The sequence below is a fragment of the Erinaceus europaeus genome, chromosome 16, assembly GCF_950295315.1.
Source record: "Erinaceus europaeus chromosome 16, mEriEur2.1, whole genome shotgun sequence".
Taxonomy (NCBI): domain Eukaryota; kingdom Metazoa; phylum Chordata; class Mammalia; order Eulipotyphla; family Erinaceidae; genus Erinaceus; species Erinaceus europaeus.
This window is the reverse complement of record NC_080177.1, coordinates 44373609-44386865: the sequence shown is the minus strand read 5'-3', so window position 1 is coordinate 44386865 and position 13257 is coordinate 44373609. Positions and strand designations below refer to the sequence as shown.

Here is a 13257-nt window from a genome sequence, read left to right as displayed (position 1 = left end):
ATGGAAGTATAAATACCGACCACTAAACGCACGAAATCCTTGCGCTTTGAATTACTCCTCCAGACAGCACAGCCTCACTATTTTTACCACACCCCTTTTAGCCCTTCAATGCAGGGGCACAACAAGCCTTAGCGAGAGCGGCTAGCTCCAGAGCACCAACGGAAAGCAGGATTCCCTCCCCCGCATTTATTTAACCCAGTGGAACCGGGCTTCGTCATGCGCACTGAGCTTCCTTTAGGCGTGCGCGCCTCTCTGCGCGGCTACGCGCAAGAGCAGTTCCGCTCGCTAGGGCGGAAGTGAGGAGCTGCTGCGCGGTGGGGGCCGCCACTTGATGTAAAGTGGACGAGCGCCGACATGGCGCGCTCAGAGAGCGTCGCCGCTCCCTTGGCAGTCCTGGTGCTGTTGCTGTGGGGCGTTCCTTGGACTCACGGGCGGCGGAGCGACGTGCGAATCATCACGGATGAGAACTGGAGAAATATGCTGGAAGGAGAGTGGATGATAGAATTGTGAGTGCAGAGCGGCTGTGCGGGGCTGCTGGGGCGGGCTGGCGGGCCAGGACCCCGGAGCCCAGCCGGACGCTCTTCTCACGCCGCTGCTGCGGGCCTCGCTTCCGGTGCCTGAGACGGAGCTGCGCCCAGGACTTCTCGGCATCTCCTGCTCTTTGGATCAGCTGCTGGCTTGGCCGCCCCTTCTTGGCTTACCAGGGAATGAATATTAAGTTCCCTCTGAAGTGTGCACCCTAGTTTAGTTTCTAGGCCGCTGAGAGATGATAAATTCCGTTTATTTCAGTCTGCTAGACTGATTTCACCCAACTTTACAAAGGAGGAAAATGAGCAGAACCTCGCCTCTTCTGCCTAATTATTCTTAAATGGTCGCTCTATTTATAGTGCTGGAATTTGGGGCTCTTTGTTTAATTTTTATTTTATGGGTTAAGTTTATTTTTAATGCTAGATAAATTTGAGTTGGATTATTTAAAGTTTCCATTCTCTCTGTTAAGTCTTCTTTTTTTTTTTTCTCCGCATCCCATTTTCCGTTTGGGTGTAAGGTACCGAATGTCCTGGTTCATGACTCCTTAAGTAGTATTGCATCAAAAGATAAAATTAATATGTGAGCATAATAATAGATTCCTAAAAGCGCTAAGTCATTGTTTATCCCTCGAAGAAAATTCTTCTGTCCTTGGTGGTTCCGTTTTACTAATGTCCCTTCTGCGTGTCAAAATAGACTAATGCTTTTACCCGAAGTGCTTAACTGTTGGTGGCGGTGGCAGTGGCAGCATTATTGATACTAGTGGTATTAGTAATATTAAGGATTATTATTTAGTATCAGGTGTCCCCGGCACTTCGCGTATACTTGGTCATATTTAATCCTCTACAAATCCTATAAAATAGGTATGCTTCCCTGCATAGAGGCACACTGATTAGTCACTGTGTTGCTGCCCTGGCTTCCATTAATCTTTTATGCTGCTGATTGGAGTCACACACAGAATAGGTAGGCCATCCTTGGATATTTAGCAAGGCTTGAGTCAGTATTTCCCTTTATGTTAGGTTGCTAAAGAGACAGGTAAAGGAAGGTACATCAAGGGAGAATCCAGAATACCAGAGTAGTATCCCCTGAGCCATAAAATAAAATTATAAAAAGTCATAGAACCATTTATATATGGAGACTAGGGGGCATCTTTATATTGTGAATGTAGTCTGTAACTCACTGAAATGAATTTTCAGGTACCATTATTACTGCAGGCAAGAAGACCTATATAACCAACGATAGCATTTCATTTTCTTTGTTACTAGTATTGTATTTTAAATGGTGCACCTAAAATGTTCAGTTTTGTAGATAGTGTGTTGAACTGGTGGTTCTGAATCAGTATGTAAAATACAGTCTAATATTACTCAAGAAACATTGCAAAATGTAAATTTGATCAAATTATATGAACGCAAGAGCCAAGTGAAGTACTAGGGTTTCAAATTAGCATTTGTGTGAAAATATAATATACTGGTATTAATATTTTTTGCATTTTAAATTTGTGAGTAATAGTGTGCTACAAGTAAGATACAGTGTATAGTACCACACTTCAAACCAGAGCATCTGTGTGAAATTAAAGTATACTGGTAGTATTTTTTTTTTAGTTTCCTCCCTAGCCTATAGATTCTGAAATTAAGGAATTTAAAAGGGAATTGGGTGGGAGCTGGGCGCTGGTGGATCCGGTTAAGCGCACATAGTAAAAGGGAATTGAAAAAGGTATATGATGAATATGGGATGATCTCACTCTCAGGCAGAAGTTGAAAAACAAGATCAGAAAAGAAAACGGAAGTAGAACCTGAAATGGAAGTGGCGTAGCTCACCAAAGTAAAAGACTGGGGTGGGTGGTGGGTGGGTGGGGAGAATACAGGTCCAAGAAGGATTCAGAGGACCTAGTGGGGGTTGTACTGTTATATGGGAAACTGGGGAATGTTATGCATGTGCAAACTATTGTAATGTAAAAATTAATAAAACATTAATGTAAAACATTAATTCCCCAATTAAAAAAAAGAAAAAGGTATATGATAATCTGTGTTTAATTACAAATCCATTATCTGTTAAATTCCTCCTGATCAGTTTAGTTACAAAGATACTGTCTTTGCAATACAATTTATTGTTGTGAATTTAGGCTTTTGTATATGGCACTAATGTTTTTCTATAATGCATTTTGTAGAAGTTATATTTTCATGAAAAGTCGAGAAAATATAATGAGATTGAGAAACTGCACTTTGTTTTTCCTGATTCTATGAAATGCAAATTGTAAACTTGCAATAAGGGGAAAAGTCAAATCCTAGGGGAAAGTCAGGATCTTTGATGCTACTGCATACCATAGACATAATTAAAATGTGAATATGGTTGGCCTCAGATTTGTAAACAGTCTTAGAAGCAGACTGGCTCTTGTCCGACCAGTATTTTGTTTGGCTTGCCTATTGCTTCTAGGCAGGCAAAGTTTCTTGGGTAAAAGTTCCTAGGCAACCTTTGTAGAAAATATAGATTTTTTTTTTAGCTTTGAAATAAGAATAGCCTGATTTATTGGGCCTATTCTGGTGAAACAATTGCACAGTTATGATTCCTCTTATTTAATTGAGGATTTGGGTACAGTTATATTCATCAGTACCTTTGTGGTGTTTCCTATTTTTCTTCTACAAATTCTTAGATTCGTAACTTCTGCAGTGTGAATTTATTAAAACTGGGGTCCTAGGAGTGGTACAGCCTGTATAGTGCACACCTTATGCACAAGGTTATGGGTTTAAGCGCCAGGTCCCGGCATGAAGAGGGGAAGCTTCCCAAATGGTGGAGCAGTGCTTCAGGTGTCTTTCTTTCCCTCTCTCCCCCTCTATTTCTGTATCAATCATAAAATATATGTTATGTGTCTGTCATGAAAAAACAGAAGGAAAAGGACAGTTGGTAATGATGTAGTCTGTGTGGGCACCAGAAATAACCCACTTTTAAGTGACTTGTATCTACTCGTAGTTAATTTTCAGAGTTTTAGACTCACATATAAAACTCTTCATCTTTACCAAATTAGTTGTTTTATTTGTAGTATAAAATATGTCTCACAAACTACATATTTTAGAATTTAGATTTCAGTATGATGACATTAATTTTTTTTTTTTAACTTAGTTATGCTCCATGGTGTCCTGCTTGTCAGAATCTCCAACCAGAATGGGAAAGTTTTGCTGAATGGGGAGAAGATCTTGAAGTTAATGTTGCAAAAGTAGATGTCACAGAACAGCCAGGTATTATACATCTGCTGCTGCTTTTCTTTTCTGCAGATTGGGTTGATGTTTATTCTGTTTTCCACACTATATTGTCTTAGCCCCATCACTCATTAGGTTTTAAAAATATAGCTGCATGTAATTACACCTCACAACTTTCCTCAGGTGGGTTTCAATGTTCACTAGCAGCAAAAAAGATTCCCTGGTTGTATATGCAGTTCACTTTCTGCATGTCTTGTTCTAAATTACCTTTGAGGCATTGGCCCCTCCACCTCTTTGTTCTCTATGTAGCTACATCTCCCAGACTCAGATTAGTATGAGATTTTGCACTTAAGTAGTCCTGGAACACTAATGCAGATGGATATTGACAAAATATCATTTGCAACAATACCAAGTTTTGGAATAAGGATATAGATTTTGGAATAGTAAATGTAGACTTATGGTCACATTTACTGATAAGTCATCAGAATCTCCGTCATTAGGGTTTCAAATTGAATATCTATGATTTGAAGACTTGGGCTTTTGATTATAAAGCCCTATTTGTTGTGAGATCAGGCATACTTTAACATTTACCATATTGCCCTCTGGACAGGTATTGAACCCACCCTTAAGTATACTCATTTACTCACAGATGTCATCTTACCTGTTCTAGGTCACAGCCTAGATTTTTTTTTTTTTTACTCTGTTCTCCCATCAAATGGTAATAATAGCAAATATTTATAGAGCTATTTTAGGTTCTATTCCAAGTGTTTTGCTTTTATCACTTAATCTTTACCTAATAAGGGTTATCCCCATTTAAAAGATAGGAGAAGTGAAGCAAACTTTACTCCTTTATTACATGGTTTCTATTTTTGCTGTTGTTACTGTCCATCTTAGAAAAGAATTGTGAGAAGCATAGTATTTTTGTAGTTTTTAATAGTACCTTAAAGTCAACCTTTGTTTCTTGAATGGCAATTTGATTTTAGACCTTTCAGTTTTTTATGAAATTCTGAAAATGAGACAGGCACATATAAGAACACTGTTCAGCTCAGGCTTATGGTTTTGTCAGGGTTTGAACATCCCACCTCTGGGGCCTAGGTATGCAAAGTGTGTGCTATGGCTGATGGTATTTTCCTGACTCTGATTTTAGACCTTTTTTTTTTTTGATGAGTTCAGTTCTTTTTTTAAATTTCTTTATTGGGTGATTAATGTTTTACAGTTGACAGTAAATACAATAGTTTGTACATGAATAGCATTTCTCATTTTTCCACACAGCAGTGACTTTAGACCTTTCTATTGTATACTTATAACTAAGATTGTTGTCTTATTGTGCTTGCCTATCACTCATGACTAGTTACATCACATAGTGGCGTGTATGTGTGTGTGTATTTCAGTAGTCACTTTACATACTTGAGAGAGTAAGTCTTTTTGCTTTAAGTACACAGCTGCTTCTTATCATTGTTTCTATTACAAAGCTCAGCTATTTTTAGTCATAATTTCCCATTTAGCCACTAGTACTTACTTTAGTATCAGCTGTTACCTTTAATGCAATAACCCATAAGAACCTGCTGTGTGTTCTTAAAAAAATTTATTCTTTTATCTTTATCCTTTGTAGGACTGAGTGGAAGATTTATCATAACTTCTCTTCCTACTATTTATCAGTAAGTATTTGAAAATTCTGTAGTTATGGAGAAGGAAGAATTATAGTATGATCAGAATAGTAGGAATCTGGCCTGAATTATGTTTGAAGAGTATTATTTTTGTGGCATTGACAGATTGATCCATACTCCCATCCTGTTTGAGAGAGTATTTTTAACTTTATGACAGAGCTTCATATATTAGTGCAGGAGGAGATAGTTGAATGCAAAGCAGGATTACTGAAATGGGAGGAAGGAGAAAGCACTCTTAACCGATGCCTCCAGCAACTTAAAGCATGTTTGCTGAAATGATATAGTTATGAAAAACATGCTTTAATTTTTTTTAAATTTTTTATTATCTTTATTTACTGATTGGATAACAATGAATAAATAAAGGGGAAAAAAAAGAGACAGTCAGAAATCGAGAGGGAAGGGAGGGATAGGGTGACCTGCAACAATGCTTCACCACTTGTGAAGCTTTCCCTCTGCAGGTAGGGACTGGGGGCTCGAACCCAGGTCCTTGCACATTGTAACATGTACACTCAACCAGGTGCGTCACCACCCAACCCCCTAATTTTTTTTTTCTTTTAAGATTTACCTTTTTATCAAACTCAGGACCTCATGCATGAAAATTCAGTGCTCTACCTATTACTATACAACGTCCTAGGTTGCTGCTTTAAATCTTTGACCTACAGTTTAACAACAATAGCTAATAATAAGTGCCAGGCACTGTTGTAAAATTTTTTCATGTATCATTCCTTTATAGTGTGTATTATATATAAGGCATGAATGTGATTTTCTGGATTTATTGATGTACTGCATCCCTCCCAGCTTTGAGATATAAAGGATATAACTGCTTACCGTGTTTCAGAGTTTCATTGTTTAGGAGAGCAGTTGTAATTGTTTTGAGGCTTATGGTGGTTTGAAAAAATTACCTTAATTACTCTGGGACTAAGATATCATGATAGGTGATTAGTATAATTTTCTAGCTATATATTGCTAATCAACTTGAAAATTAAGATTGACTATAAAACTAATATTAAAGAACTAGATAAGCAAATACAAATTTATTTACTTGATAATGGATAATATTTAATTCTAATCTTCTTTAGTTGTAAAGATGGTGAATTTAGGCGTTATCAGGGACCCAGGACCAAGAAGGACTTCATAAACTTTATAAGTGAAAAAGAATGGAAGAATATTGAACCTGTTTCATCATGGTTTGGTCCAGGTTCTGTTCTGTAAGTGTGAGGAATTTTTGTCTTATTTACTTTAGAATTAATTGAAAGATACATTCATATAGAGAAAGCATTCGTACTCTTTATTCATTGAACTCTAGAGGTATATTTACTATGATATTTCTAGTTTTTTATTTTCTAAATTAAACAGATACCTTGATCCTTAGTAAGGTAGGAGGCATCCTGTAGAAGTAGAATGCCTTTTTAGGAGTGTCTTAGCTTAGTTGATATAGTCATATTTAACACACACACACACACACACACACACACACACACACACACACACACACAACTAAAAAAACAAACCTCCCTAAGACTGAATAGTAATTTGTAAAACTAGCTTAATAATTTGAATAAGAAACTTCAAGTAAATACCTTCCCATACTACTTTTAGATTTCAGATGTCCTTGATTTACTGTGATTGAATTATGTTTGGTTGCTTAGTCTACTTGCTCGATGACCTGTATGAGTGCTGTGCATGAATGATGACTCTAATGGCGTGAATGACCTGGGCTTTATATACAATTAGAGGGTGGATAGTATTTCTCTATAAGTTTGCTTATGGAGCAATAAAAATTAGAGATAGCAAGCATGCTTTCTGCTATACTATTGGGGGTTAGGGGGAGAGTGTGCTAGACTTCAGGGGTCACTTAAGGGACCTAGGAATAGTGAATTTTGCTGAGGTCACCATGGATTGATTTTGGTGTAACTAAGCTATTTCTCTCTTTTGACTACATTTGTCCTTGGAGGTTGGGGAGTTGGGTTACTAATGGCATAGAGATAAATATACTCAGGATTCTTAGTGTAGGGTGAAAAATCAGTCTTAAGCAGTGTTTTGAAATTTAAGTTTATCTTTTAACGCCTTTCCTTTATGCTCCTTCCTGAGAAAATGTCTGAATTGAATTATAATTTGGCTAAGGCACCTAGTATTTTTAATGACGTCTAGTCGGTACACATTACAGTAAGGTTACACAGTGCTTTATGTTTTAGTTCCTTGTTTCTGTTCCCACTTGCTTTTTAAAACAACTGAAGCAATGTGATTAAAAGTACTTTTCTGTGTTGAACAGAAAATGTAAATGTTGGTTCTGAGAAACCTCATCTTAAATGAATCTTACTCTCCTAAAAATGAAGTTGTTTGTAAGTCTCTCAATCCTCAAGGCAGTAGTCTACACTTTTACTTATTAGTGAATGAACGAGAGACACCCACCTCCAAAAATTTAAAATCCCAGCTAGTGATTGATCCTGTTTGCAGGATGTTCTAGCTCAGTATTCAATCCCTGGATGGGATTTTAAATCTTTTGAGCTGGATCTAATTTTTAGGGGAAAAAGAAAAAGTTCAGCAATTACTTCCATTTTTACCGTTAGGCTTCTTTGCTCATTCTTTGGAGGAACTTAAGGGATAGTAAGATAATGCCTTTCTCTTTTTAAATTTTTTTACAGTATGCCTAACTTTTACCAACTGATTCCACAGAGTTTGTAATCTACTGTATATTAATATAGTTGCCTCAAACTATAGAACAAGGGATAATACATTTTCAAGTTTTTATTGAAAATAATAGCATATACTGGCAACAATTTGTAAACTTGATTTGCACTATCACATCTTAATTGCAAGCCTGAAATCAGGGTTAATATCCTGATTAATATCAGCAGTGAAATATGTCTTGTTGGGGAAATTATAGAGTGAACATAAGACAATATGGGCATACCCATATATACTATTTTCCAAACTTTATTTCAGTCACCTTTTCAATTTTTCCTTATTTTAGGATGAGCAGTATGTCGGCACTCTTTCAGCTATCTATGTGGATTAGGGTATGTGCTGAAATTTATTTGTTTTAAACATTTTCAAACATTTTGAAGTGACTACTTTTGCAGTTATTTTAAAAAAATTGTTCCCTCTAATTTTAGACTTGCCATAACTATTTTGTAGAAGACCTTGGATTACCAATTTGGGGATCATACACAGTTTTTGCTCTAGCAACTCTGTTTTCAGGACTATTATTAGGACTTGTAAGTACTTCATTTTCAGACGTTACATACTATTTTCAGATGTAACTATTTCATTTCAGCTATTAAGAATATTTCAAAATATGATAATGTAGTTGTACTATCTATATCACATATAATATGCTTAGACTTCTTATGTTGGTTTTTTTTGTAGTGCATGATATTTATGGCAGATTGCCTTTGTCCTTCTAAAAGGCGTAGACCTCAGCCATACCCTTCCAGTAAGTATATTTTTAATGTTTTTTTATTCACTTGTCCTAGTGAGCTATTTTACAAGCCTAATTTATTTTATTTTAATGAGAGAGAAAAACATATACACAGAGACTAGAGTTCTGCTCAGTGCTGCCTTATTATATTGGAAATTGAACTTGTTACTTCAGAGCCCCTGCTTTGAAACTGTTATGCATGACTTCTGTCTTTCCAGCCCTGGAAAAGTTGTTTTGTTGTTGTTATTATTTATTTTATTTCTGCAAATACAATGACCTAAACAAGTTGCCATTCCAGCTTAGGTTCCTAAAAATGGAACCTAGTTAATCAATTAGGTTAATTGTTCATGGTTCATTACTTTTAATTCAGTTTATAAATAGGTGGATAGTTAAAATGAATTTGATGGGTAAAATGGAACTACCAATCCATTTTGCCTTTTTTAATATCACTTAACTTTTGGTAACTTTACTTTTAGAAATCCAAACATGTTTGAGCCTATATTCCCCACCTGCAGTGTGGAAGCTTCAGAAGTCAAACAGGTCTGCAGGTGTCTCTGTCTCCCCCTGCCATCTCAATTTCTCTCTGTCCTATCTAATAGAGAAGAAAGGATGGGGGGAAAAAATGCCACAATGGATTCATAGTGGAGGCACTATGAATCATTATAGTCATCATCATCCAAATGTAATTGATAAAACTAAAGTAGTGTGTGGGCATTCAAACGATTTTATCTTTAGGTTTTGCTAGTGTCAATCTAATCCATCAGCTAAAAAAAGCATTTTTTTGGTCTTTATCTTTTAGAAAAATTGCTTCTGGAATCTTCTCAACCTTTGAAAAAAGTGGAGGAAGAACAAGAAGCTGATGAAGAAGATATTTCAGAAGAAGAAGCTGAAAATAAAGAAACAAGTAAAGACTTTGCACAGAGTGCTGTCCGACAGCGTTCTGTGGGTTCTTCGTTGGCCACGGATAAATCCTAGTTAATTTTTATAAGTATATTAGTATGATATTGATAAAAACAGAAGATTATTTCTTTTTGTTTGAAGTGAACTGTGACTTGGCTATAAATTTGCAGAGTTCAGTGTAGATTGTTATTAGACCCAACAGTCTACTTTCAAAAGTAAAAGTAGCAGTATCTAAAATCTTGGAAATAGAACTTAAGAACAGAATGGTAGTATAAAAGATTCTTTATAAACATGTTGGAAAAATATGGTGCCAAGCAATAAGATTTATCTGTGTTTGTTTAACAATGATCTGTTTAAAGTTTGAATTGAAAAATTAAACATTTCCCAAGTATTGCATTGTTGAGGTATTTAAAGGGATTACTTTAGAGAAAAGGATTTCTCATTTGATAATAATTTTTCTCGGTTTCACTGTGTGAAAAAAAGAACATTTCCCATAAATGGGAGCTTTGCCCTCTGTCTCAAGAAATATGTATTTCAGTGACAACTGTGATCTTTTTAAGCGATCCGGTATAATTTCTTCATGTTTCAATTATGCAACAAATAAAAATTACCTTGAATTAATTTTCTGCATGTGATAATGCATGCTCATTTGTAGGATGTGCTCTTTATTTAAGTTCATTGTATTGACTTGAGTCCTGCAAAGACTATTTGCCTTTTAAAAAAAAGTTTTTCTTTGTTCAATATATGGTTTGTATTTTTCTACTTAGTATGGGTTATAATTTTTTTACTTAGTTAACAGTATTGTTTTTCTTTCAGAAGCTTACTGGGGGAATTCTTTTTTTTTTTTTTTTTTTTTAAGAAAGGATTAATTAACAAAACCATAGGGTAGGAGGGTTACAACTCCACACAATTCCCACCACACAATCTCCATATCCCACCCCCTCCCCTGATAACCCTCCCATTATCCATCCCTCTGGGAGCATGGACCCAGGGTCATTGTGGGTTGCAGAAGGTAGAAGGTCTGGCTTCTGTAATTGCTTTCCCTGGGGGAATTCTTTACTGATAATTTAAAATTTGGCCACTCATCAAATTTTATATCATTTTTATTTCAGTTTTTTGCAAGTGAAACAGAACAGTCTTAGTTTTTATTTGATGTTTTGGAAAAGCGTTGGCATTTTACATTTTGAAATTTGCATTCTACTCAGGTACAAAGGATCTCAGTTGTTTTCAGTGTATTTTTATGCACAGAGTTCTTAACTGGTTTTACAAAGTCAGTGTATACTTGATTTAAAAGCATAACATGCTTCTGTTTTTAAGAGAAAAACTTCCATTTCTTACTATACTATGTTGTGTGGTATTTCACAAGTGGTAATCAGCATAATGGTACATTTAATATATTTTTGTTTCCTAAAGAGAGCACAGTTTTCAACTTATAGCAAAGAGAATGGCAGCAGAGGACTATTAGATACAAGAAGGTGAAAAAACGTAAATATTCAGTGTGAATAACCATGTCCATTATGTGTGTAACAATTTCTGTAATGTTCCCTTTCATCTTGAATCTATTACTATGTGAATTCATTAAACCTACTGTACATTATGATGTATGTGTAAGACCTCTCCTTAAGAATATTAAATATTCCATCATTGAAGAGTTTAGATTTGTAATTTGTGATGCTTTAGAAAAAAATTTCTAAGCACAAAATAAAATTTTGTAAGCACTTCATAGAGACAAATATGTAGTTTGGTTTCTGGTTGCATATTTAGTGTTGCCTTCATTGTTTTTAGTGCTGTTCACATGAGTAGTATATAAGTACTTGATATAAATTTCAAAAGGCTAGAATCAAATGTACTTACTGTTACTTTAGATGATTTCAGAAAAATGTCTATTGAGCAGTTTTCTAGTATCCTAGTATGTAATATAAATTTCAAGTTTTGAGTTATTAGAAAATAATACGTATCAGAAAATTTCACTTCTATTAAAGTATTATTGAGTATGACTCAGCATTATATTCAGTAGTATAAGAAATAACACTATCTGGAAATAAGAGTTTGACATTTGTAGTCATGAAACTTGACGCTGCATAAAGAATCCAGGTTGTGACAGTGATGCTTTTTAAATTTTTGTTACCTTTTGCATTTAATAGGAAATGGCACATTGCTAATAAGCCAGGAATGATTACTTAAAAGTTGTATACATTGCTCTTTTTAAATCTCAGAACAGGCTCTCTTAATACTGCAATTTGTTAGATGTCTCTGCAAACATAATCCTAGTTCCAGCTGTGTAGCCCACAATGCAACAGAAGCAGAAGCCTTGCACAATGCATTTGTATTCTTGATTAAATGGTAGCTTTTTTTTTTCAAATATGAAAAAAAAACTTGTGTTCTCAGACTATTGAGATAAAGCAGAAAAATCAAAGGTTGTTCTGATCTTAATATAAGTAAAAACTGTTGTCTAACACTCACATTCTTGACAACAAGAGCCCAGATTTTAACTTTTCATGTGTTTCAGGAGACACTGATTATTCTCATTTACCAGTAATGAGTTTTGATTAAGATAGAAATTTAATTTAGGGGGTCTGGTGGTAGCGCACTGGGTTAAGCGCACATGGCACAAAGGCATAATGATCCCATTTCCAGCCCCTCTCTCCCCATGGGGGTCACTTCAAAGGTGGTGGATCAGGTCTGCAGGTGTCTTGTCTTTGCCTCTCTCTTTCCCCCCCTCTCAATTTCTCCTATCCAACAACAATGACAGCACTAACAAATCAACAACAATAATAATGATAAACAAGGGCAACAAAAGAAAAAACTCCAAGAGCCATGGATTCGTAGTGCAGGCACTGAGCCCCAGTGATAACCCCGGAGGCAAAAATAATAATTCAATCAAGTGGTTAACATGGTTAATTCACATGTTCAGTTTGAGTCAGTGAAGAGTGGAGACATTGAATCTAATTGACTTTCAATTTAAAATATGTGTGTGGGGGCGGTTTGTCATAAGTGGACCTAGAAGAGATAATTTATTTCAGGAGTTTGCATTACCTGAATGTGGTTCCTAGGACTTTGTAGCATTCTCAGCCTGAGGATAAAGCAAGTAAATTGGAGTTTAGAATCAAGAGAATCTCAAAACCAAAGATGGAACACACTCTTTCTGTGCATCTTGTTATTTGAGATAAAAATAGCCTTTGTAACTACTAGAAACTAGTGGTAGTATGTTAGCTCTCTGGCTTTTGTCCACAATGGTGTCTTTTTTTTTTAATTATTAGTGATATAATAAAGATTAACAAGATTATAAGGTAACGAGGTACAATTCTATACGGGTCCCACCACCAAAGTTCTGTGTCTCAGCCCTTCAATTGAAAACTTCCTACTTTTTTTTATGCCTTTCTGGGAGAATGGACCAAAATGCTTTATGGGATACAGAAGGTGTAAGGTCTGGTTTACATAATTGCTTCTCCACTGGACATAACATTGGATATGATCCATACCCCCAGCCTGTTTCTTATCTTTCCCTACTGGGGTAGGGCTCTGTAGAGGAGGTTCTGGGACACATTGG

The 13257-nt window shown here is 35.8% G+C and overlaps 1 protein-coding gene and 1 non-coding gene across 2 annotated transcripts; both read left to right on the top strand.

The window, feature by feature from the left end:
- Positions 1 to 288: 288 nt before the first annotated feature.
- On the top strand, positions 289 to 11440 carry TMX1 (thioredoxin related transmembrane protein 1). The gene is made up of 8 exons (XM_007536041.3): positions 289 to 506; positions 3643 to 3758; positions 5332 to 5377; positions 6466 to 6594; positions 8361 to 8406; positions 8503 to 8604; positions 8756 to 8822; positions 9607 to 11440. Exons 1-8 carry the CDS (start codon positions 355 to 357, stop codon positions 9780 to 9782), a joined length of 834 nt encoding a protein of 277 aa, XP_007536103.1. The 5' UTR covers positions 289 to 354; the 3' UTR covers positions 9783 to 11440.
- On the top strand, positions 3870 to 3999 carry LOC132533630 (small nucleolar RNA SNORA70). The gene has a single exon (XR_009545488.1). It is a non-coding gene; the product is annotated as a small nucleolar RNA SNORA70 (small nucleolar RNA).
- Positions 11441 to 13257: the final 1817 nt, after the last annotated feature.

Bases quoted from the DNA above. Each gene is read 5' to 3' on its own strand.
- TMX1 (XM_007536041.3), top strand. From the start codon at position 355: ATGGCGCGCTCAGAGAGCGTCGCCGCTCCCTTGGCAGTCCTGGTGCTG. The intron at 5,378-6,465 runs GTAAGTATTTGA...AATCTTCTTTAG, and splicing joins TCTCTTCCTACTATTTATCA to TTGTAAAGATGGTGAATTTA. The intron at 6,595-8,360 runs GTAAGTGTGAGG...TCCTTATTTTAG, and splicing joins TTTGGTCCAGGTTCTGTTCT to GATGAGCAGTATGTCGGCAC.